The sequence below is a fragment of the Tachyglossus aculeatus genome, chromosome 1 (genome assembly GCF_015852505.1).
Source record: "Tachyglossus aculeatus isolate mTacAcu1 chromosome 1, mTacAcu1.pri, whole genome shotgun sequence".
Lineage (NCBI taxonomy): Eukaryota > Metazoa > Chordata > Mammalia > Monotremata > Tachyglossidae > Tachyglossus > Tachyglossus aculeatus.
Window position 1 is genome coordinate 125,504,420 of NC_052066.1, and position 27,414 is coordinate 125,531,833.

The window sequence follows — 27,414 nt, forward strand, 5'->3', positions numbered from 1 at the left end:
ATTCTGCTTCTCAAACACAGTAAGTACTTAACAATTGCCACAATTATTATTAAATCTCTTATCTACCCACTCTAATTTCACTGCAAATGCTACTCAGCACTTCTGCATTTCTTAAATACTAGGGTCTTCAACCTTCCTTTGGCCACTGAAAGCAAAAATGTACATATGTCTATCTCTCCAACTAGATTGTAAGCTCCTTGAGAGTTGAGATCATGTTTAATTAATTCTATTGTAATTCTAATTAATTCTAATTAATTGATTATAATTAATTGAGATTAATTATATTCTGTTTCACATGTCTAGTACAGTGCTTTGCACAGAGTAAATAATAAGTACTATTGATTGTGTTTCAGTCCAAGAAAGGACAGTTCTACTGATGTTAGGCAGCACTTACAATTGCATTCTGTAGTCCCAAGTCTCACCCATATCTGCCCCATTCTATAAAAGGCATCTCTTAATCCCATAGCCCTCTCCAGCTATCATACTATCTCCCTGGTCCCACTCCTATCCAAATTTCTGAATGGGTCATTTATACCTAGTACCTTCACTTCTTTCCAACAATTCTCCATTTTACCCATTACAATCAGGTTTTCTACCCCTTCACTCCTGCTCTCTTGCAAGCTCATCCATGCATAGAGTTTCAGCTACTACCTCCATGCATGTGTTTCACTGTACCTGCAACCTCATATCTATAATAATAATAATAATAATAATAATAGCATTTGTTAAACGCTTACTATGTGTGAGGCACTGTTCTAAGTGCTGGGGGTATACAAGGTGATCAGATTGTCCCACTTGGGGCTCACAGTCTTAATCCCCATTTTACAGATGAGGTAACCGAGGATCAGAGAAGTTAAGTAACTTGCCCAAGGTCACATAGCTGACAAGTGGCAGAGCTGGGATTAGAACCCATGACATCTGACTCCCAAGCACGGGCTCTTTCCACTGAGCCATGCTGCTTCTCCCTCTAAGTCATCTCCACTTGCACCTCAAACTTATTATATCTAAAATAGAACTATTCATATTCCCTCCTAAGTCACTCCTCCTGGTAACTTACCTTTCTCAGTCAATCATATCCCCCATCCTCCATGACACTGCAAGCTCAGTGTCATCCAGAATCCTCACTGTTCTTCAACTCTCACATTCACTCTACTGGCAAACCCTGCGTGCTCTTCTCATACAACATTACTATATCCACTCATTCTTCTCTGCACAAACCACTATCACCCTGGTGTGAGCTAGACTCTGTATCAGCATCCTTGCTGGTCTCCTGCCCCTAGCCTCTCACCTCTCCTATTTAAACTAACCACTGCTATTATATTACTGTTTTGTACTCACCCAAGTGTTTAGTTCAGTGCCCTGCATAAAGTGCTCAATACATAGCATTGATGGATTGATTGATGGATCAACTTCCTGAAGCATCTATTGGCATATATCTCTATATTTACCCTTCAAAACCCTCCACTGATTCCCTGTGTCCCTCAGCGTCATACGAAACCTCAATCCTATCATAACGCTTCACCATTTTCCTTTGTCTTATGCTTTTGTTCTCTTCAATCACTACTTCCCAACTTGTTCTTTTTGCTCCTAATACTAATAAAGACACCTCCACTCCCATGCTAACCTTCCAACTGTACCTTGCTCCTAATAATACTAAATAATAGTAACTCTGACCCTCCCATGGTAAACTTCTAACTGTACTTTGTTCTAGTCTCTCCCATCTTTACCCTACTCAAGCTGTTCTCCTGGTTGGGCCTCCTTTCCTCCCCAGATCCTACATTTCATTACCTTCCTTCCTTGATATTCCAATCCTCTTCCTGATTAATTCTCAGGATTCCAAGTCATGAAAACCATCAGCCAATTTAACACATCATACTCTTCCACTGAACTTATACAAAATGTACATTCAAATATTTATTTTGAATACTCTGCTTGTAATCTATTTTCATGTCCCCTTTAGAAGGAAGATCCTAGTGCATAGGAAATGCATTGCTTCTCTGTTCTATAGTTCTTGAGTAAATTGCATTCAGTGGATGCTCAATGACTGCTATTACTACTAATAAGTAGACCGTGAGAGATGGTAGCTCAGTGACCTCCTCCTCTCTTTTTCTCTTACCTTTACCACTTTTTTATTATTGTATCCTTTTCTTCCTCTCTTTGTCCCCACTTATCCTACCCTCCCATTTGAGACAGCATCAGGCATTAGGCCAATCTGAGAAGTGGAAAATTTTGCCACCTCCCAATTTTATTTGCTTTCTTTATGCAATGATGCCAATATGAAACATTTTGCAGGAGTCCTTCCAAAGAGGTTTTCACTGTCATTATCGCTGCCACTGCATAATTGCTTGCCACCTGAAGACAATGCATTAATCCCCTTGTTACCCCACTGATTCCTCTCAAATAATGATGGTATTTGCTTAGTGCTTACTATGTGCCAGGCACTGTACTAAGCACTGGAATGGATACAAGCAAATCGAGTTGGACACAGTCCTGTCCCATGCGGGGCTCACAGTTTCAATCTCCATTTTACAGATGAGGTAACTGAGGCCAAGAGAAGAAAGTGACTTGCCCGAGGTCACACAGCAGACAAGTGGCCGAGCCAGGGTTAGAACCCATAACCTTCTGAATCCCAGGCCTGTGCTCTATCCACTATACCATGCTGCTTTTTGTGCCCTATTAATGTATCATTTCTATCCTATATGATACAGAAAGCTGCTGATACCACATGAGAGAGGGAAAGTGGAATATGTAGTCCTGATTTCTGCAATCTTTGTTGGAGGCCATGCTGCTATTCTCTCTGGCACTGTATCCTGAGGATTTCACCTACCCATTTCCTTTTTCCATATTCCCTCCTTGTTACTATAAAAGCAGCATGGCTTAGTGGAAAGAACACTGGCTTGAGAGGACGTGGGTTCTAATCCCGGCTCAGCCACTTGTCCGCAGTGTGACCTCATCTGTAAAATGGGGATTATGACTGTAAGCCCCACGTGGGACAACCTGAATACCTTGTATCCACCCCAGCGCTTAGAACAGTGTTGGCACGTAGTTAGCGCTTAACAATTACCATTATCATTCTTAGAGAAGCAGTGTGGCTAAGTGGAAAGAACACGGGCTTTGGAGTCAGAAGTCATGGGTTCAAATCCCAGCTCCACCAATTGTCAGCTGTGTGACTTTGGGCAAGTCACTTCACTTCTCTGGGCCTCAGTGACCTCATCTGTAAAATGGGGATTAAGACTGTGAGCCTCTCATGGGACAACCTGATCACTTTGTAACCTCCCCAGCACTTAGAACAGTGCTTTGCACATACTGAGTGCTTAATAAATGCCATTATTATTATTATTACTATTGTTATTATTATTATTATTACTAAGTGCCAGGGTAGATAGATAGAAGCTAATCAGGCTGGACACAGTTCCTGTCTGATATGGGACTCACAAACAAAGTAGGTGGGAGTAGGATTTAGTCCCTATTTTACAGATGAAGAAACTGAGGCATAGAGAAGTTTAGTGACTTGTCCAAGGTCACACAGCAAGTACGTGGTGGAGTTGGGATTGGTACCCAGGTTCTCTGACTCCCAGATCTGTGTTTTTTTCATTAGACCATGCTGCTTTTGTTTGGTCTCCCTCTTACTGTCCTCTGTTCTCTATCTTTTCTGTCTCTTTCACATTGTCTTCTTCTTTCTGCCTCCAATCTTTATCACTCTGCTAACACCATCCCTTGAAGGCCCTCACCCCATCTCACCTGGGAAGGACCATTGTAACTTTTATCTTCCTGGAAGAGAATATTAACATTTTACCAATTATCTTTTCTCTAACTTTTTCCTTGATCCCCTCCAATTTTGTTTCTGTCCCCTTCACTAATTCAACCACCTTTTCAAAGGTCACAAATTATCTCTTTCTTGGCAAATCAAATGGCCTCTACTCCATCGCAATTCTCCTTGACCTTTCAGTTATCTTCAACACCGTTGACACCCCTACTTCTGGTAACATTATCCAACCTTGGCTTCAATGGCACAGTTCTCTCCTGGTTCTCCTCCTACACACTGTACCTTTGACCTCTCATTCTCGGTCTCTTTTGTGGGCTCCTCTTCTGCCTCCTACCCCTTAACTGTGGGGGTCTCTCAAGCATCAATTCTGGGTCCCCTTCTATTCTCTCTATTCTCTCCCTTGGAAAAGTCATTCGCTCCCATGGCTTTAACTATCACCTCTTTGCCAATGATTGTCAAATTTATATCTCAAGCTCTGATCTCTCTCCCTCTCTGCAGTCTCACATTTCCTCCTGCCATTATAACAACTCTATTTGGTTGTCCTGCCATCACTTCAAACCTAACGAGTTGTCTACACGCGCTGCCTAGAATTCCTCAACAGCAACTCTCTCCTCGACCCCCTCCAGTCTGGCTTCCGTCCCCTACATTCCACGGAAACTGCCCTCTCAAAGGTCACCAATGACCTCCTGCTTGCCAAATCCAACGGCTCATACTCTGTCCTAATCCTCCTTGACTTCTCAGCTGCCTTCGACACTGTGGACCACCCCCTTCTCCTCAACACGCTATCTGACCTTGGCTTCACAGACTCCGTCCTCTCCTGGTTCTTCTCTTACCTCTCCGGTCATTCATTCTCAATCTCTTTTGCAGGCTCCTCCTCCCCCTCCCACCCTCTTACTGTGGGGGTTCCCCGAGGTTCAGTGCTTGGTCCCCTTCTGTTCTCGATCTACATGCACTCCCTTGGTGACCTCATTCGCTCCCACGGCTTCAACTATCATCTCTACCCTGATGACACCCAGATCTACATCTCTGTCCCTGCTCTCTCCCCCTCTCTCCAGGCTCGCATTTCCTCCTGCCTTCAGGACATCTCCATCTGGATGTCTGCCCGCCACCTAAAGCTCAACATGTCGAAGACTGAACTCCTTGTCTTCCCTCCCAAACCTTGCCCTCTCCCTGACTTTCCCATCTCTGTTGACGGCACTACCATCCTTCCCATCTCACAAGCCCGCAACCTTGGTGTCATCCTCGACTCCGCTCTCTCATTCACCCCTCACATCCAAGCCGTCACCAAAACCTGCCGGTCTCAGCTCCGCAACATTGCCAAGATCCACCCTTTCCTCTCCATCCATATTGCTACCCTGCTCCTTCAAGCTCTCATCCTAGCCTGTCTGGACTACTGCATCAGCCTTCTCTCTGATCTCCCATCCTCATGTCTCTCTCCACTTCAATCCATACTTCATGCTGCTGCCCAGATTATCTTTGTCCAGAAACGCTCGGGGCATATTACTCCCCTCCTCAAAACTCTCCAGTGGCTACCAATCAATCTGCGCATCAGGCAGAAACTCCTCACCCTGGGCTTCAAGGCTGTCCATCACCTCGCCCCCTCCTACCTCACCTCCCTTCTCTCCTTCTACAGCCCAGCCCGCACCCTCCGCTCCTCTGCCGCTAATCTCCTCACCGTACCTCGTTCTCGCCTGTCCCACCATCGACCCCCAGCCCACGTCATCCCCCTGGCCTGGAATGCCTTCCCTCTGCCCATCCGCCAAGCTAGCTCTCTTCCTCCCTTCAAGGCCCTGCTGAGAGCTCACCTCCTCCAGGAGGTCTTCCCAGACTGAGCCCTTTCCTTCCTCTCCCCCTCGTCCCCCTCTCCATCCCCCATCTTACCTCCTTCCCTTCCCCACAGCACATATATATATGTATATATGTTTGTACATATTTATTACTCTATTTATTTATCGATTTTACTTGTACATATCTATTCTATTTATTTTATTTTGTTAGTATGTTTGGTTTTGTTCTCTGTCTACCCCTTTTAGACTGTGAGCCCACTGTTGGGTAGGGACTGTCTCCATATGTTGCCAATTTGTACTTCCCAAGCGCTTAGTACAGTGCTCTGCACATAGTAAGTGCTCAATAAATACGATTGATGATGATGATGATGATATCTAAAATATAACATCTCATCTTGCAATCCAAGTCCTGTCCTCCCCCTGACTTTCCCATCACTGTAGACAGCACCACCATCCTTCTTGTCTCGCAAGCCCATAACTTGCATTATCCTTGACTTCCCTCTCTCTCATTTAACCCATATATACAATCTATCACTAAATCTTCTTAGTTAAACTTCCGCTATGCTCATATCCACTCTTCATTCTCCATGCAACCAGTTACTATGTTAATCCAGGCATTTATCCCATCCCCCCTTGATAACTGTATCAGACTCCTTGCTGGCTTTCTTGCTTCCTGTCTCTCCCCACACTAGTGCATACTTCATTTTGCTGCCCGGATCATTTTTTTACAAAAAATGTTCAGGTCATATTTCCCTACTCTTCATGAACCTCCAGTGGTTGCCCATCCACCTCTGCTTCAAACAGAAAGTCCATACCATGGACTTTAAAACACTCAGTCACCTTGTTCCCTCCTACTTCAACTCCCTACACTCCTATTACAACCCAGCCCTCACACTTCAGTCCTCTAATGCCAAACTACTTATTCTACCTTGATCTGGCCTATCTCATTGCCAACCCCGGTCTTTTTGCCTTTGGGCTGGGAAGTCCTCCCTCGTCATATCTGACAGATAATTACTCTTCCCCACTTCCAAGCCTTCATTTCCTCTTTTCCTACTCCCTTTGTTGTGTTGTACTTTTCAAGTGTTAAGTACAGTGCTCTGTACTCAATAAATACAATTGATTGATTGATTGATTGATCTCCTTAGATTATCCCCAAATCTATATCTCCAGCCCTGATCTCTCTCCTTCTATGAAGTCTAACATTTCAATTAGCATTCAGGATATGTCTACCTAGATGTCGCACCTAAGACTGAAACTTAAAATGTCCAAAATAGAATTCCTCATTCTTCCATGCAAACTCTCCCCCACTCCCACTTGACTTTCCCATCACTGTAGATGGGACCACTATTCTCCCTGTTTCACAAACCTATAACCTTGACATTATTTTCAACTCATCTTTTTCATTCAACCAAATATTCATTCTGTCACTATGTCTTGTCAGTGCTGCCTTCACAACATTACTAAAATGTACCCTTTTCCCTGAATCCAAATTGCTACCACTTTGATCTAAGCACTAATTCTATCCTGTCTTTACTACTGCATCAGCCTCCTTGCTGACTCCTTTCTCTTACAGCTTGAGTTCTTACTTCACTCCAGTGTCCATATCATTGTTCTAAAAAACATTAAGTCCATGTTTCCCCAATCCTCCAGAATCTCCACTGTATCAAACAGGAACTCCTTACTATTGGCTTTAAAGTACTCAATCACCTTGCCTCCACCTATCTTACCTTGCTAATTTCCTGCTACACCTCAGCATGCTCACTTCACTCTAATGCCAACCTAGTCACTGTAACTCAAACATATCTATCTCTCCACTGACTCTTCACCCATGTTCTGCCTCTGGACTAAAATTCCCTCACCCTTCATATCCTGCAATCTGCAAACCTCGCATAAGCCCGCAAGCTTGGTATCATCCTCAACTTCACTCTGTCGTTCATCCCAAACATCCAATCCATCACCAAAACCTGCCAGTCTCACCTCCACAACATCACCAAGATCCGCCCTTTCCTCTCCATCCAAACCACTACCTTGCTGGTTTAATCTTTCAACCTGTCCTGACTGGATCACTGCATCAGCCTCCTCTCTGATCTCCCATTCTCCTGCCTCTCCCCGCTCTAGTCTATACTTCACTCTGCTGCCTGGATTATCTCTGTACAGAAACGCTCTGGGCATGAAACTCCCCTCCTCAAAATCTCCAGTGGTGGCCTGTCAACCTACAAATGAAGCTAAAACTCCTCACTCTTGGCTTCAAGGCTGTCCATCACCTTGCCCCCTCCTACCTCACCTCCCTTCTCTCTTTCTATAGCCCAGCCTGCACCCTCCACTCCTCCACCACTAACCTCCTCACTGTGCCTCATTCTCACCTGTCCCAACATCAACCCCTGGCCCACATCCTTCCCCTGGCCTGGAATGCCCCCCCTCCACAAATCTGCCAAGCTAGCTCTCTTCCTCCCTTCAAAGCCCTACTGAGAGCTCACCTCATCCAGGAGACCTTCCCAGATTGAGCTCCCTTTTTTCTCTCCTCCTCCCCACCCCCCCACCCTACCTCCTTCTCCTCCCCACAGCACTTGTATATACTTGTACAGACTTATTACTCTATTTATTTTACTTGTACATATTTACTATTTATTTTGTTAATGATGTGCATATAGCTATGATTCTATTTGTTCTGACGATTTTGAAACCTGTCTACATGTTTTGTTTTGTTGTCTGTCTCCCCCTTCCAGACTGTGAGCCCATTGTTGGGTAGGGGCTGTCTCTATATGTTTCCAACTTGTACTTCTCAAGCACTTAGTACAGTGCTCTGCACACAGTTAGTGCACAATAAATATGATTGAATGAGTATCCAACAGACCAGCACTCTCCCTACCTTCAAAGCATTATTAAAGTCAAATCTACTCTGAGGCCTTTTCCAAGTCCTCATTCCCCTATCCCCTATTCTTTCTGTGAAATCATTGCACTTGGATCTGTTCTTTTCAAGCACTTGATATTCACTCCAACCTAAGCCACACAGCACTTATGTACATACCATTAATATGTTTTAATGTCTGTCCCCCAAATTGACTAGAAAATACTTGTAGGCAGAGACCATGTCTACTAATTGTATTGTTTTTAAACTCTCCCAAACACTTAGCACAGTGCTGTGCCCACAAGAAACACTCATTAAATGTGACTGATTGATTGACTTTAGACCATAGGAGACCATTTGCACTGTGGCACGCAACTCACATAAATATGATTGAATGAATGTAAACTACTACAATGCTCTAAATGGTACCTAGTCATATAATGTAAGTGTTCCTTCCAAACTGACTAATTTACTACAAGGGAGAAATTTAGGCTTTGTGTGATTCGTACTTATGCTCATGCACATTTATATTATTAAAGAAAAATGCTATATAACTTTGTTAGTCTTTTTATTATTTTTGCTTTTCCACATTTGAGGTGCACAAAACTTCAGATTCATGGATTATAGGAGACAGAACCCCTCTCAGGATCACACCTGGGGAGTTTCCAGTATTCTAGCAGTCTCAGTTAAGGGAGGGAGAGTCAAGCAGAGGCTTGCCCATTCCAGTTCTAGTCTGCACAGTGGCTAGTGAGTGGAAAACAATCTGTTCAAAGTCAAAATTCACCTTTGCTAGGTAGCAGTGACATAGGAAAGAGTCGAGGGTGAAGACTCAAGTTTACTGAGTGGAAGACGTCAATAGTAAATCATTTCCATATTTTTACCAAGAAAACTGTATTGGATACACTACCAGAATGATTGCTGATGGAGGTGGGTTGCTCTGGGAGAGATGTGTCCATGGAGACACTATGGGTTGGAGATGACTCGACAGCATAAGACATGACAAGGAGACAGAGATTTTTGGAAACATCAAAGATCAAGACGCCAGGAACAACATGAAGTAGTGATTTTTATCTGTGGTTGAAACACCTATCTCTTATGAAATTGTAAGCCTCAGAACATCTCACTAACCCTCCACCTTACTGCAGAAGCCTGCTGTTAGACTGTTTTCAGAGTAGATTATAGGCTCGATCACCTTAAGGAGAATTGCACAAGACACCGTCTGCCCTAACTTGGATTAAAGGTGCCAAAAGGACACCACACCAAATTAAAAGAAAATCAGTTTGTCATTATTACTAAACCAGGAACATACACTGTAATGGATCATGATTTCCTCTCTATCTTCTTTATCTACCTTGAAATGTTCTAACATTATCTTCCCTGAGGAAGGAGACAAGATTTAAATTAGTAGTTTTCTCTGCTAATTAATTGAGGGTTTTATATTGATGAATTGTCTTGTTAGTCTTCACTGCACTTTGCATGCTTGGAATAGGTTTCTAAAGCAATTATTATAAAGGCCTAACTTCCTTCTTTTCTATTTTAGAGTAGGATATTTCTTCTTAGATCTGAGTCTTGTCGCCCTCTGGGGGATGTGCTAAGGACCTCCTGAGTAATAAAATGATATTTTCAGAAGCTCAAAGTGAAATGGGTTCAGCGTTTACACAGATAGGGCTTCCATACAGATTTCAGTGGTCCGGGATTAGAGAGAGAAAAAAAGAAATGTAAGAAAGGAAGTTGAAGAGTGAAAGCAAGCCAGAGACAGGAACACAGAGAGATGGAGACAGAAGGCAGAGTGCTCAACATGGTCTAGCAGAAAGAGCTTGAGTCTGGGAGCCAGAGGCCCTAAGTTCTGAACCTAGCTCTATGGCTTGCCTTCTGTGACACCTTGAGCATGTCACAATTCATCTGGGCCTCAGTTTTCTCATCTATAAAATAAGGATTAAATACCTGTCCCACTCCAATTTTGACTATGAGCCTCTCATATGACAGGAATCTTGTCTAGTCTGATGGCATCTAACCCCATAAATAGTCACATTGTAAGCACTTAACAAATGTCACAAGTATATGCACTAAAAAGTAAAAAAGTAGAATTAGAGACAAAGAGATACAAGAGATTTGCTGATTAACAGATGCACCATCACTGTATATCTACCTCATTGTGGGCAGGGATTGTCTCTGTTGCTGAATTGTACTTTACAAGTGCTTAGTGCAGTGCTCCGCACACAGTGAGCACTCAATAAATATGATTAAATGAATGAATATCTACCCAAGCACTTAATGTAGTGTATTGCACTTCCCAAGTGCTTAGTACAGTGCTCTGCACACGGTAAGTGCTCAATAAATATGATTGAATGAATGAATATCACATATTATATACATTGAAAAAATAATCACTCAGTTAATCAATCACATTCTCTTACTATGTGCAGAATACTGTACTAAGCTCTTGGGAGAGTTTAATACAGCAGAATTAGCAGACATGTTCCCTGCCCATAACGAGCTTACAGTCTAGAGGAGGAGACAGAAATGAATATGAATAAATAAGTAATCTATAATATAAAATTAAAGATATGTACATAAAAGTTGTGGGGTTGGGGTGGGGCATATATCAAGTGACCAAAGGTCACAGACTGAAGTGCATAGATGATGCGGAAGGGAGAGCCAGCCAGGGAAATGAGGGTTTAGTCACGGAAGGGTTCTTGAAGAGGTATGAGCTTAGTAATGCTTTGAAGATGGAGAAAGTGGAAGACTGACATATATGGAAGAGGATGGAGTTCCAGGCTAGGGGGGTTGATGTAGGAAAGGAGTTAGCAGTGAGATAGACAAGATCAGGGCTCAGTGAGTAAGCTGATGCTAGATGAGTGAGTGTGCGATTAGACTGTAGTAGGAGATTAGTGCGGCAAGGTAGGGTGGGGCGAGCTGTATGAGTGCTTTAAAACCAGTGGTAAGGACAATTCCCCAAATATTATTATTACTATTTTGATTATTGTTAATAATCACTTGGGTGGGTACAGGCATCTTTATTTCGTGTTGTGAGGAGTGGGCAGCAGAGCAGTGGGAAAAAGAGAGAGAGACTCATATGAAGATGCTTCTCCCTCATTATCTCCACTCTGATCTGGTGCTAGTCCACCAGTGGCAAAGGCTGATATTTCAAGATGACCATGCTTCACAAAATTCCAACGGTGAAACCTCTGTGGAGCAAACTGCAGAAATGATAACCAGTGCAGACTCAAGATTAGTGGTGGGGGAGGGTAGAAGGTAGACAGCATTAGTTGCCTCTCATTCTTTCCACCAACCTGCTAAGCTACTCTCTGTTGGACTCCATCTCCATGGCAATGGTCAATTCCACCAGCCCAACCAAAAAAAAATCACATTAGGGGGTTCCCATCAGCCGTTTTGTGGAGATGATGTTTGGGTGGTTACAGCATACATATAATGTTTTCTTAGGCACTTACTATGTTTCAATGTATGTATGTAACACTATGTATTACTCTATTTATTTATTTATTTATAGTACATAATATATAGTACATAATACTATGTATTACTCTATGTATTATATAGTACATAATACTATGTATTACTCTATTTATTTATTTATTTATTTATTTTACTTGTACATTTCTATCCTACTTATTTTATTTTGTTGGTATGTTTGGTTCTGTTCTCTGTCTCCCCCTTTTAGACTGTGAGCCCACTGTTGGGTAGGGACTGTCTCTATGTGATGCCAATTTGTACTTCCCAAGCGCTTAGTACAGTGCTCTGCACATAGTAAGCGCTCAATAAATACGATTGATTGATTGATTGATTTCAAACACTGCTCTAAGCGATGGGGTAGATATTTGTTAATTAGAACAGATACACAGTCCCTGACCCACATGAAGTCTAAGTAGGAAGGAGAACAAGCACAGAATCTCCATTTTTACAGATTGAGGAAACTGAGATACAAGAAGTTAAGGGACTTGCCCAAGATCACACAGCAGGTAACTGGCAGAGTCAGCATTAGAACCCAGGTCCTGTAACTTCCAGATCTGTGTTCTTTCCACAAGACCATGCTGCTCCTCATTGTTACCCCAATGCTTGTGTGAAATTCATCAGTTCAGACAATGCTAGGGTGAAATTTGTTTACTATAGATTATAAACTCCCCTCTAGACTGCAAACTCCTTGTGGGCAGAAAATGTGTCTACCAACTCTGTTGTATTTTATCTCACAAGTACTTGGTGCAGTGCCATGCACACTGTAAATGTTCAATAAATAACACTGAATTTTGGAATTAATAGTATTTTGCTTTAGTCATTTATTAGATTTTGTAGTGGTGGTAAGCAATAAAGAGGAGCTAATTCACATAAGACTGATCAGAGTTTCTATAAGCCACATTCCTATCTATAGAGTATGCTGGTTTTGAAAAAAATCAGCACTGCTTGAATGACTCGTATCTAGTTTGGTGTTCACTATGAACATGTGATTTTTTTCCTGTTTTCATAAGGCAGCTAAAAATTAGTGGTGAGAAAATTGTGCTATTGTTTTATTCCCTTTCACATAGTCCCATAGTATTTTAAAGAATATTCATTTAGCTCCCCTGTTAAGGTTCTTGACTACCTAGGGATATTTAGAACACAAACACCAAAGAAAATACCATGCTAGCCCAGGATTATATAGCATTCAATAGAGTCAATTTAACATCTGCTAGATTTTCCCAGCAATATGATCACTCTTTAGAAATGCCATTTAAGAACTGTTGATTCTCAAGAAATGCTCATAAATGTGGAGACTGAATGAGAATCATGAATGGATTCAGAAGCTGAGATAAATTTTGCTGACATACAGTGAGCACCAAGGCAGTTGAGTAACTCAAGTAGCCCAAATACTGTTCATCTGACAGGTGGAAACTTTATTTCAATTACAACTAACTATTGGTTGCATCTTCTGAAAGATTAATCTAATTCCTTTCATTCCTTTCGTATCCTTTATCCATTGCTGGTCAAATTCCCTCTTCCTCTGTACTGCAGTGATCTTATGTCTGATTCTACTACTTGAATCATTTTATTCTGCTTCACAACAGAGGGAAGGCTACAAGATCTACCATTACAGCTACACAAGACAGTTCCAAGCCCTCCTCTATTGGAGCAAAGGCCTTGCCTCTTTCCCAGTAATACTGTGATTGAAAATTTGAAAGATTATTAATTTCATAGCTGAAAGGAGGCTTCATTTAAATGCTATTTGTTTTTATAATGTTATTCTTGTTTCCTCTACTTGGATTTTAACTACACTGAGGATAGTGAAATCTTCTGAAATTCCTCTATAACTTTTCCTTTTTACATACCTAATAAATGATCATCTGTTTTAGGATCAGTAAAGCTTTTTTTCCTCTGAGAGTCAGTTGAAAAATCACCTGTTCAACAATTTAGGAAGTGGAGATATGCTATTCTCTCTTTCAAGTAGATCACATGGAGGGCTCAACTTTGCATTGTAGGAATAAACTAATTTTAAAACCCCTCCATAACTTTAGCTGGAGTTACAATATGGAATTAGTGTGCTACCTAAAACCAAAGTAGCATTTATTTAGCAATTAGCCTTTAATCTGTAAAAACTATTCTTTTCTGTTTGTTTTTAATTGAAGGATATTCAGGATTTACACTGATTTGATAAGGAACTTAGTTTTCATGCTAAACACATGAATTTTTTTGGGAAATGTACTAATTCTGACTAATGTGAAGTTACCAATAAGAAAGTGGAAAGAGCAATCACATAAAATATAGTTTTTCCCTGCATGTGAGTGTGTTTACCACTGGTTCCCTAAAGTACTACCTACAGAAGTGACAATTGCTAAGAATACTGTCAAAAACATGTGAAATATCACTGTCCAAAGTTTTTTGTCGAGTGAGAAACTGAATTTCCCTTTACCATGGATGAAATTCACCTCTTCCATCACCCAGTGATGGCAGTGGCAGAAGTAGCTCTCTGCAAATGCCATCAAATACAGTGGATGGAGATCTAGTAATTTTAGCTCTTGTTCTTCAGGGGGATGAATCTTCTCCATCTTTGAGCCATTGAACTTGTGAAGGAAGGAATGCTAACACAGAATCCAATACAGTACAAGAATATAAAATGTTCTCCATTAATTTTACTACTATATCTAATTCACAGCCATTCAAATTTTTAGTCCCCTGTAAATTCTAGGTTTCACACCACCTGTATACATGGTAGCTATAACCACGCACTACAGAATTGGAAGAAAAAAGTCTCTGTGGTGAATGTGAAATTGAAACATGGACCCATTAACATTAGGTTACAGTTTTTTTCACTGTGGATGAGCATCTGTACCAGGTTATTGCTCTATGCACTTGCTCAGTTCCCATTGTTGTAAGAGTTAGAAAGTTAGTAGAAGGAATATTGGAGCATATGCTTTTCCTGCAGGTTATAAAATGCTCTACAAATGCCTTCAGCCCAGGGCTTTTTTTTAATGTGATGAATAATGTCTGATAAATAATATCAGATAAATAATGATCATATAAATAAATAAACCAAATAAGTAATGTTATTTAAGAAATAAGTCTTTTAAGTATTAGGTAAAAATACTGCCATTTATAAGGTTTGCCTTCAGTGAAGTGGAAAAATAAGAGCAATTGCAGGAGAATTTATCAACTTAATACCTATCAACATAATTCAAGGCAAAAACGCTCTATTTTTTAGTAACCAAATTTTTGTTTGCTTATTTTTTCTTTGCTTTATTGCCTGAATTAATAAATAATTTCTTTAAATTCTCCTATTCATTTTTACATTATAGATGTAAAAGTGTTATGTTGCCAACTCTTTAGTGCCCTCTCTCTTTCAGATTCTTATATCTACACATTTTATCTCATTGACAATAACCTTCCTTCTCTGAAGAAATTTCCTAATGCTGGTAGAAAAATATTAGGTATTCATTAAAGGATTCTGATTGCCTCATGTCACTTCAGGCTAATATTGAAGGTGATTTATCATCATTTTCATTAAGGTTCAAACCAAGTAATATGTACATTGTTTTTCTTCACTGGCACAGAGGGTCTCTTGGCACTTGATGGATTTGTTTTGCATCCAGACTAAGCGAAGCATAAACACACTACTGAAATTTATAGTAGTATCCAGGACTGCCTGGGCTTGTTTACTGACACAAAGAGGGAACAATATATTAGAAAGTGGTTTGTTAGTTTCAAAATTTCTCCAGTAATTGTCCATCTATATGGGATTAAAGTTCATGAGACATCAAAATCCTACAGTCGCAATCATCAGATAATAATTACTAACCACTCAAAATTTCATGACTCTGTGGTAGATTCCTATTCAGGGAAAAATCCAAGTGGACCCATCAAGTTGTTTTGTGAATAAGCACTTTTAAAAAGATTGCTATTTTGAGAAGTTCAATTCTCAAGCACTATTACTGAATATGAAGCCGAAAAAGGTATTGATTTCCTACTTATACAGTTAATATATCATTAATGAACTATATGTTTAAAAATACAAGCATTCACAATTACATTTGTTGTTTTTGATTCACAAATGCTAATCACATCTATATACAAGTGCATATTGACAAGAACACCCAGCTCACAAGATTTGTATAGCCAATGACATAAAGACAACTTCCTTAAACCGATCTAGAAAAAATTAGACAATTTCATAAGTTGCTATATTGTTTCTTGTTCAGGATCTATCTGAACCAGCCTATGTTGGCTAGTTAAGTTTGCACATGTACTCTGCAATATACTGCACACCTACTTGACTACTCATTCATTGCTCTCTCCAGGTATCTCTCCTGGAAACGACCCAGGTTTATCCCCACCCTATGCCACGGTTCAGTACCATTTTACTCTGTTGCTCTAGCGGAACAATCCCTCAGTGGCATTTATTGAGTGCTTACTGTGTTCAGGCCACTGTACTAAGTGCTTGGGAGAGTGATACACAAAGGGGGAGGTCTGGACAATCCCTGCCCTCAAGGAACTTACAGACTGGAGGGGGAGACAGACATTAAAATAAAGGCCCTACTGAGAGTTCACCTCTTCCAGGAGGCCTTCCCAGACTGAGCCCCTTCCTTCCTCTCCCCCTTGTCCCCCTCTCCATCCCCCTCATCTTACCTCCTTCCCTTCCTCACAGCACCTGTATATATGTATATATGTCTGTACATATTTATTACTCTATTTATTTATTTATTTATTTTACTTGTACATATCTATTCTATTTATTTTGTTAGTATGTTTGGTTTTGTTCTCTGTCACCCCTTTTTAGACTGTAAGCCCACTGTTGGGTAGGGACTGTCTCTATATGTTGCCATCTTGTACTTCTCAAGCGCTTAGTACAGTGCTCTGCACACAGTAAGTGCTCAATAAATACGATTGATTGGTTGATTGATTGATTGATTGCACTCCATTCGCTAACAGAAACATGACTAGCACTATCAATCCAGAGTGAATTCCTTCAACAGCTATTTAGTACTAAGGTGTCTGGACCGAGGCTTATACAGCATTCCTCAAAGAAGACTCCATCTTCTTCATGATCAATATCATAATTTATCATACTTTCCAATGCATTTTAGTAGTGCTAAGTGTTTTTTTTTTTGGTGGCATTATATGGTTGTTATGCAATTGGGATAGTCAGTAAATCACTGTCAGTGTCAGGGGTAAACACACTGAACAATTTGCCTGTGAAGAATAAATAGTTACGATTTTTTCCATCTTATTATTGTACCTAGAGGCATTTTGTTGATGCAGTTTGCCTAGAATGATGCGAGTCTTTAAACAAACCAGGTGAACAATTCATAATGTCTTGAGAACATGTTCCTTGTAAATACATTTGTAAAGTAGTTTGCTAACAGCAGGTGGCAATCTTTGAAAACCCTACTGCAACAGCTCTGTTTTATCTCTCAATTTACAAATGCAAATCGTCTAAAACAGCTATCTAAAGAAACCCTTGGTATGCTTGGTATGCTGAGAGACTGAATTATATATTCCACATCAAACATCTTAATTTAATTTTATCTTACTGTCTTATAGTTCTAAGACTTTTGTCCAGGAAAATTGAACAATTTTTATGTTGCACATTTAATGCCATACAACTTCTTTCAGTTATTTTAAATGACCTGCATGCCTCAACTTGAACAACACAGTGTAAATGAAAAAATAATGTAGTCTATCAATGAAAATTCTGTATTTAAACATATAATCCCGTTCTTTATGAGCAAAATGATACTCTGTTTTATATTCAATTCTTTAGATATTTGATTTTGTGATAAAATGTGATTTGTTGATTCATCTACACCTGCTGTCTCAAATTCCTCTCCCCCAGCTCTCTCTCGGACCCCCTCCAATCTGGCTTCTGTCCCCTTCACTCCCCTGAAACCGCCCTCTCAGAGGTCACCAATGATCTCCAATGGCTCCTACTCTATCTTAATCCTCCTGGACGTCTCAGCTACTTTTGACACTGTGGATAATCCCTTTCTCCCGGCTGCATTATCCAACCTCAGCTTCCTTGAGTCTATCCTCTCCTGGTTCTCCTCTTATCTCTCTGGCCATTTACTCTCAGTCTCCTTTGTGGGCTTCTTCTTTCCTTCCCATCCCCTAACTGTGAGCCTAACACCTAACTATCATCCCCTTCTAGACTGTGAGCCCGCTGTTGGGTAGGGACCGTCTCTATATGTTGCCAACTTGTACTTCCCAAGCGCTTAGTACAGTGCTCTGCACACAGTAAGTGCTCAATAAATACGATTGGTTGATTGAACTGTGGGGGCCCCTCAAGGTTCAGTTCTTGGTTCCCTTCTATTCCCCATTCCTCCTGCCACCTCAAATTTAACATGTCCAAAACAGAGCTCCTTAACTTCCCTCTCAAATCCTGTCCTCTCCTCAACATTCCCATCACTTCAGCACAGCCATACTTCTTGTCTCACAAGCCCATAACCATGACATCATCCTTGACTCCGCTCTTTCATTAAACCCAAATCACCAAATCCTGAAGGTCCCACCTTCAAAACATCGCTAAAATCTGCCCTTTCCTCTCCATCCAAACCTATACCACTTTAGTATAATCACTCATCCTATCTCACCGAAATTATTGAATCAGCCTTCTTTCTGACCTCCCAACCTCCTACCTCTCCCCACTCCAGTCCATACTTCACTCCACTGCCGGGATTATCTTTCTATAGAAACGTCTAAGGCGTGTCACTCTCCTCCTCAAAAATCTTCAATGGTTGCCTATCCACCTCTGTATCAAACACAAAATCCTCACCATTGGCTTTAAATCTCTGTGACCCCTCCTACCTCAACTCCCTTCTCTCCTTCTACAACCCACTTCACTCCTTTGGTGCTAATCTTCTCACTGTGCTTTGTTCTTGCCTGTCTCACTGTAGACCCCTAGCTATGTCCTACCTTGGCCTGGAATGCCCTCCCTTGTCAAATCCTCCAGACAATTATTCTTCTCCCCTTCAAAGCCTTACTGAAAGCACATCTCCTCCAAGAGGTGTTCCCAAACTAAACACCACTTTCCCTTACCTTCCACTCCCTTCTACATCACCCTAACTTGCTTCCTTTGCTCTTCTCCCCTCTCCAACCCCATAATTTATGTATAGATCTGCAATTTTATTTCTTTACATTTGTTTACTTGTATTGATGTTTGTCTCTGCCCCTCTAGACTGTGATCTCATTGTGGGCAGGGATTGTTTCTCTTTAATGTGGTACTGTATTTTCCCAAGCACTTAGTACAGTTCTATGCACACAATAAGTGCTCAATAAATATGATTGATTGATGTATCTTCAATACCCTCTGAATGTGAACAAATGAATAGAGCATGCTTTTTTTACATTATATTGGCATTGATATCTTTTCTGACCAGAAACACTTAGAGTTAAGATGTCCTTTGTTTGCAATAAATCTAGAAATCTCCTAAAACTGCTGACCATTTTTTAAGGCCCTTTTAAAAAAATATTCTTTAAGTGCTTACTATGTGCCAGCGTTATAAGCTAATTAAGATGACACAGTCCATGTCCATGCTCAATCTTGAACTCCATTTTACAGATGAGGTACTGAGACACAGAGAAGTTAAGTGACTTGCCCAAGGTTGCACAACAAAAAGGTGTTGGCAGATCCTTTGACTACCAGGCTGCTTCAGCAGGGTTATCTCTCTCACTCTTTAGCTACACCCAAGCTTTTGTTCTTGACTTTTTCTTCTTAAACTCTTTACTCATACACTTCCTCCTACCTGGAACTCCTTCCCTTTCAGATTCAAAGGACTGGTGTAGGTGGATAGTTCTATAGGAGTTAGAGTCAGGGGAATCTTGAAGGAAGCATAGTAAGGCTATTTGGAAGGATGAAAGAACATAGACTAGAGTCTAGCTGCTGTAGGGATCAAAAAAGCAAGAGACAGAAGGCTGGTGGAGTGCCTTGAAGACAACCACCAGTAATTTCTGTGTAATGTGGAGCAGTTTTGGGAGAGAAGACTGATGTAAGCTGACTGACATTACAGAAAGACTATCTAGGCTCCAGAGTGTAGTACTGGAGTGGGGAGAGGCTAGAAGCATCTGGAGAAACAATAAGGTAGTTTTGTCAAGACAAGATTGGAGGCAGTACCAAGGTGGCACAGAGCCTCTAGCATTTGGATGAAGAAGTAGGGATGAACCTGGGAGTTATTGTGATGAAATAACAGACAGAATTTAGTGACAGACTAAGTGAGAAAGATAAATGATAACAACTTGCTCAAGATGATACAAAGTTTGGAGGCTTCTGGGATCAGCAAGTTTGTTGTTATTGTTGATTATAATGGGGAAGATTAGGAGAAGGAAAGGGTGTAGGTAGGAAGAATATTAGGAGTTAATTGTTTAGAGACATTTAATATATATGGCAGGCAGGACTCAATCAATCAATCAATCAATGTCAATCGATCATATTTATTAAGCACTTACTGTGTGCAAGACACTGTACTAAGCACTTGGGAGAGTACAACAGGCACATTCCCTGCCCACACTCCATATAGAAATGTAATATTCATTCATTCATTCATTCAATCGTATTTATTGAGTGCTTACTGTGTGCAGAGCACTGTACTAAGTGCTTGGGAAGTACAAGCTGGCAACATATAGAGACGGTCCCTACCCAACAGTGGGCTCACAGTCTAGAAGGGGGAGACAGAAAACAAAACAAAACATATTAACAGAATAAAATAAATGGAATAAATATGTACAAGTAAAACAAATAAATCTAAGGTTAGAGCTTGCTAACGTACAACCCACACAACAAATGATAACTTCTGACTTCCTTTGTTTTCCTGATTCCATCAGTTAAAATGTAAACTTATGGTGGGCATGGTTGACCAACTCTATTGCATTGTATTCTCCCCAGCATTTTGTACAGTGCTCTGCACCCAGTGAGTGCTCAATAAATACCATTGACCGTTATGAAGCCATCGGAAGCAGATGAGCTCCTCAGACAAATAGGTGTATAGTGAGAAGGATAGGGATCCAAGAACATCTTACCTGTAGGATGTCCATTGTTAGGTGTAGAAGAGATGCCAGAAAATGGGATTAAGATGAAGCAGCCCAAGAGCATCTCCCCACTTTTAAACCCTTATTAGAAGCACAACTCCCCGACAAAGCCCTCATTTCCTATTCTTTCACTCCCTTCTGCGTTGCCCTTGCACCCTTTATTCATGCATCTTTCAGCCCATAGCATTTATGTACATGTCTGTAATTAATTTTTTTTTGTTTATATTAGTATCAGTCTCCTCTTTAGCCTGTAAGCTCATGGTGGACAGGAAACTTGTCTACTAACTCTGTTATATTTTATTCTCCCAAGCATTTAGTACAGTGATTGATTGATTGATAAAGAGACCAATTGATAAATGAGACCAAAATTAGGTAGCATTTTAATCCTTTTTCCTTCAACTAGTTTGCAGGGAGCCAAGAGTTTAAAGAAGACAGAGCCAGAATACAGTCCATTTAACCTGGCAAGGAAGAGGCTTTTACTTAGGGGAGCAAAGTCTAAGTGGAATGAAGGGGAAAATGCAATACATTAATAATTAATAATTATAGCTTTTTTACGCACTTATTATGTGCCAAGCACTTTACTAAGTATTTTGTAGATACAAGATAATCAGGTTGGACACAGTCACCCCCAAATGGGGCTGACAGTCTAAATAGAAAGAGGAGTAGATACTTAATCTCCATTTCACAGGTAGGAAAATGAGGACCAGAGAAGTGTGAAGGGATTTGCCCAGGGTCACACAGTCGAAAACTGGCAGTACCAGGATTAGAATCCAGGTCCTCTGATTCCCAGGGCCATGCATTTTCCACTAGGCTATGCTGCTTCCCAAATATCATTTTAAAAGAGGAAGAAAAGTGAAGATTATAAGAATTTGTATAACAATGGAAATTGTGAGATGGTACAATAGCATTCATTCATTTATTCTTTCAATCATATTTAGTGAGTGCTTACTGTATTCAGAGCTCTGTACTAAGTGCTTTGGAGAGTACAATTTAACAATAAACAGAAAGAGTCCCTGCACACATGTACAGTGGAATCCAGTGAAGATTAGTTTAGTGTAGAGGAGACTTAAGCACGTTTGAAGCCAAAGAGAAAGGAGCTATTGGAAAGTGAGAGGTTGATGGTAGCAGTAAGGGACAGAAATAGGGTGAAAACAAGATTTATGAAGGAGAGAAGAGCTAGGTTCTAGGGCACAGACATAGAGGATAAATTTAAGCACAGGCAGGAATTATTATCCACAGGCGAGCATGAAAAAAGAGAATAGTCAGGAGGATATGTGAAAGGGTTTGGAGAGGTGATGGTAAGCCTTGAGGAAGTTCATGATTGATGAAATCCACCAATAAAACAGCTGCCAAATTCATAAGGGACTAGAAGAGGAGGAAATGGAAACGCTGAAGGTTTCATGAAGTAGTTAAAGGTCTGGAATAGTCATTTAGGAATGTAAGTTCAGGTATCACATAAGAAGACAAAGTATTTTCAATGAACAGGAGGTAGACCTGCATTTCAGTAGGTAAAGGTGAATCTAAGGAGAGACAAAGCCTCCTGGATTCTAGAATTCTGCCAACAACACTGAGCTACATGATGAATGCAAGAGTAGATGAAGGAGACTGTGGAAATAATGCAGGTCTAGGATTAGTTGATGAGTTTGTAGAAATGGCAGTGATGAGTGTGTGCACTTTTACCTCAAGGGAAGAGAGGATTAGTAGGAATTAGGGGACAATGCAACACTCCTGCTATGAGCTGTTGAAGAATTGTGTTTTTTCCTTTTCTATTTGCAACTAATTCATATCTGCCTGTCTCCTCCATTAGACTGTAAATTACTTGACTTCAGAAACCATGTTTCATCATGTACAAATCTTGTGGAACTCTTCCAGGTATTTAAAATAGTGATCTGCATCCAGTAGAGTCCCAATAAATATTATTCATTGATTAATTAGTATCGGATTCATTTTTGACAAATGACATTAAGCTTTTTAAGTAACTACTTTTCTCCTTTATCATCAGCAACCTTGAGTAACTCAAGTTTCAGTTCTAGGTCCCCTTCTATTCTCCATGTACACCCACTTCCTTGGATAACTCATATGCTCCCATGGCTTCAACTACCACTTGTAGGCAATACTTCTCCAGCCCTGATCTCTCTGCCTCTCTGTAGTCTCGCATTTCCTCCTGCCTTCAAGACATCTCTACTTAGATGTCCTCACATTACCTCAAAATTAACATGTACAAAATAAAACTCCTTCTCTTCCCACTCAAACCCTGTCCTCTCCCTGACTTTCTCATCACTATAAATGGTACCACCATCCTTTCTGTCTCACCGTAACTTCAGTGTTATCCTTGAATCCTTAACTCTAACGCTCATTCAATCCACATATTCAGCCACTAAATCCTTAGTTCCATCTCCACAACATAGCTTAAATATGCCCTTTCCTCTCCATCTAAACTCCCACCATGTAAATCCAAGCATTTATCTTATCCTGCCTTGATTACTGTATCAGCCTTCTTCCTAATCTCCTTGCCTCCTGTCTCTCCCCACTCTATTACATACTTCACTCTGCTGCCCGGATCATTTTCTTACAAAAACGCTCAGACCATGTTTCCCCACTCCTCAGGAAACTCCAGTGTTTGCCCATCCACCTCTGCATCAAACAAAAATGTCTCACCTTCAGCTTTAAAGCACTCAATCGATTTGCCCTGTCACACCTCACCTCGCTATACTCCTACTATAACCCAGCACACACGCTTTGCTCCTCTAATGTTAACTGCACCTAAATCTTGTCTTATACCTCAATTTCACCTGATCTTTTACCTACACCCTGCTTCTGGCCTGGAATACCCTCCCTTCTCATATCTGAGACAATTTTCCCACCTCCCCACTTCAAAACCTTATTGAAGGCAAATCTCCTCCAAGAGCCCTTTCATGATTAAGCCCTTCTTTCCTCTTCTTCCGCTCCATTCTGTGTCACTCTGACTTGCTCCCTTCATTCATGTCCCCTCCCAGCCCCACAGCACTTATGTATATTTCTGTAATTTATTTATTTATAATTAATGTTTGTCTCCCCCTCTAGACCATAAGCTTGTTGTGGACAGGGAATGTGTCTGTTTACTGTTATAATATACTTTCCCAAGTTCTTAGTACAGTGCTTTGCGTACAGTGAATGCTTAATAAATATGATTGAATAAATGAATGAATGAATATAAGCATTCATTTGTAACACATTACTTTCATTCAATACTGATAAAAAAATTTACCACTTGAAACACTTAATTCTAAATTCTAAGAAAAAGATCCCAAAAGATGTGTAGTAATGTTATTGGTGCTTTAACCTCAATCTATCTCCTTGACTTGAAAATTCCTTGTCCTTCATCTATAAAATGGAGATTCAATCAATAACTGTTTTCCCTCCTACTTAAACTGTGGTCGTTATGTGGGACAGGGATTGTGTCTGATATGATTATTCTTGTATCTATCCCAGCACTTAGTACAGTGCTTGGCATACAGTAAACACTTAATAAATATCATTATTATTATTGTTATTATTATTAGTTGTAGTAATAATGATGGTTTTTGTTAAGCGCTTACTATGTGCCAAGCACTGTTCTAAGCACTGGGGTAGGTACAAGGTCATCAGGTTGTCCCACATGGGGCTCACAGACTAAATCCCCATTTTACAGATGAGGTAATGTTTCTTGATTACTTAACAATTTTCAAACGGATTTCTGGATTCTGCCTGGTGCTCTGTGCTTCAGCCCTCTGGACTTGAAGCAATTTAGGTCAGTAGCTGGTGAAGATAGATTTAAGAACTGGAAGTCTAAAATGCTCTCTGTCAATCATGCAGATTGACTGATATCAGAGAACTGGGGATGGACTTCAAGAAAACACAGTTGGGATATGGTTCCAGAAACACTGGACTTGCCTATAATAGGTAGTAATAGGTTTCTTACTTTACATTAGCTTGTTTCTTAAATTTAGCTTTTGCCCCAACAACTGATGTCAGGAGAGTACAATTCCCTCCAAAATTACTCTCTAAAAATACATCATGCCTCATGATATCCTAGATAATTAGAAAAATTTGAAGTCATACAGTTATTTATTCAGTTCATATGATGTAGAATGATTAGTTATTTTATTTGGTCTTGAAATCATCCAGATTCATGACAAGAAGATTCTATGCTGTGAAATGGGGAACAAAGCACTGATGAATTTCAAGGGGAAAAAATAAGTGCAATGCAGAATTTTCCAAAATAATGTATTTGTACTCATTTGATACTCTTTAAACAATGTAAGTCTGTTGCACAATGCTTCAGTTGTTCAAATCCTTGCAAATATTTTTGATATGGACATACCTGATATGGTTTGCTAGGGTATATCTATGGTCACAGATGTCTTTTGCCTATATACATTTCTGAAAAATTTTGAACATTGAATATTTTTAGTCAATCAAAATCCCCCCAACAAATGTGAAGAAGTTATTTCTGTCATTTCTCACCGGGACATCTTTGTTCACTGCATCTTCTAACTTCCTCACCAGTTCCTTCACATTGCTGGCCAGTTACTGCTGCACCTTGACAAATCCTTATTCGCCTCTCCCAGCCACCATCACATGACTTGGAGCAACCACTCCAGTGTCCCCACTGATTCCACTGACCGTTAGCTACAAAAAAGTCATACAAACAACAGTCAATCCCATGCAGTACTACAGAGCGAAACATTGTTTGTGGATAATTTCTTTCTTCATATTTCATTTCATATCCACTGACCGTTAGCTACAAAAAAGTCATACACATGACAGTCAGTCCCATGCAGTACTACAGAGTGCAACATTGTTTGTGGATAATTTTTTTCTTCATATTTCATATCGTATTTTAAGGTACGGTTATGAGTAAGCTTAAAAAAGTGAACCACAGTAATGATATCCTGAACATTTTCATTAAAGTATGTTTACAAAATTCTTTCAGTAGCAAAGGATGCACATTCAAAATAAAGTCCGCACGGCTTGCATTATTTTACCTTTAGGTCTCTTTGTGTTTAGAAATGCAGGGCCCAGTTGAAGTTTGGCGAGTGTCCCTTACCTGTGCATTCTGGGTTGTAACACTCTCTGCTCTCAGCCCAGGCACCCCTGCATTCAGATCCTCCATGAGCAGCAGCAGTGCACTGCCTGCTTCTCTGCTGGGTGCCATTAGAACATGTCACTGAGCATTGACTCCAGGAACTCCACTCTTGCCACTGCCCATCGACTATCAAAAAGCAAAAAAAGAGACTAGGTCAGTATGGGCAGTAGAAAGGACAGTATGAATTGGGTGAAAATGCTTTCAGGCATATCAGGTGAACTAACCCAGTAATTTTAAGGATCTGTGTTGTGAGGACCTTATTGAAAGATATGATTGAAGCCAGTTGTGCATTTGTATATTTTATTCCTGTTACTGACAAAGACCCTCATAGGTGGTGTAATCAACTGAGGCAGTATTTTAAATTTGGGTACATCATCGTTACTTTTGAAGTCATCATTTCTCAGTTTCTCTCCCAAATTACTTCCCATTTCTCCAGCTATTATTTTCCCACTCCACCAAAGTCACTGAATACTGGATACTTACAGAGTAAGGAGAAATGAGAACACACATAGAGCTAGAAAAAGTGTGACACAGAAAGAAGAGGCTTACAGGGTATTCAAGCTTTTACCAGATGACTAATGTCCCCAAGGTACCATTTGGGAAAATATACACTTAAACAAATCTGTCTGACAGCTATAAAACTTAGTCGGCAATCCAGCCTTTTAGAGATATTCTTATCTCTCTGTTACTCTCCAGAATGTTTAATGAAGTAAATATTACTCTAAATATGCTGTGAAAAAATTCACAATTAATCCAGAAGCACAAAGTATCAGAAAAACAATAAAATGACAATTAGAGGAGTTTAAACATTTTATTTTTGGGTTGATGTGGAAATAAAATGAAATTTTTCCTTTTTTTCTTCCTTCCTGCATCACAATAGATTTAAAGTTTTAGTTTAGTTGCTTAACCTGTGTTTACAAGGGTCACTTTATATTTAAAGGAAACAATTAATTCCATTTGAAAATACCTGAACAGCTACAGTGAGTTTTCCAAGGCACAGAGAGCCTCTTGGGGCCCAGATGGGATGTCCAGTCCCTTCAAGAGCTTCAGTATAGCTGGCTGCCTAGAGTGACACTAGACTCATAATATCCTGCCCCACGTCCTAGGCATTCCAGGAGCAGCAAACAAAAATAGGATGGCTTCCTCTTTTGAAAATATCACACACGAGACGACTGGCGTTTGGGAGGTTTCAGTAAATGGCCCATTCCTCCCAAGGAAAATCTTGAAGGAAGAAACAGGGCCAACTCAAGTCAAAGTAGCACACTTGTGCCAGTTGCTTGGGACATGTTCCTTCATTGGCAAAGAGCTCTCATTAGTCAGAATTCCTTAGGTAACCTAAGCTATCGTGGGCCTTTTGAACCTAGGCACACCACTACCAGGAGTTTAGATATGGTGTTAAGTT

The 27,414-nt window shown here is 40.3% G+C and overlaps 1 protein-coding gene across 3 annotated transcripts in view; it reads right to left on the minus strand.

The window, feature by feature from the left end:
* Positions 1 to 27,414, minus strand: part of ADGRB3 (adhesion G protein-coupled receptor B3) — a 705,027-nt gene that overhangs the window by 408,322 nt on the left and 269,291 nt on the right. For all 3 annotated transcript variants that reach the window (XM_038748665.1, XM_038748662.1, XM_038748664.1), the window contains exons 7-8: positions 25,974 to 26,138; positions 25,391 to 25,555 (exon numbers count right to left, since the gene is read on the minus strand). In XM_038748665.1, the coding sequence (XP_038604593.1) occupies positions 25,391 to 25,555; positions 25,974 to 26,138 (330 nt within the window). The remainder of the gene's footprint in view (positions 1 to 25,390; positions 25,556 to 25,973; positions 26,139 to 27,414) is intronic.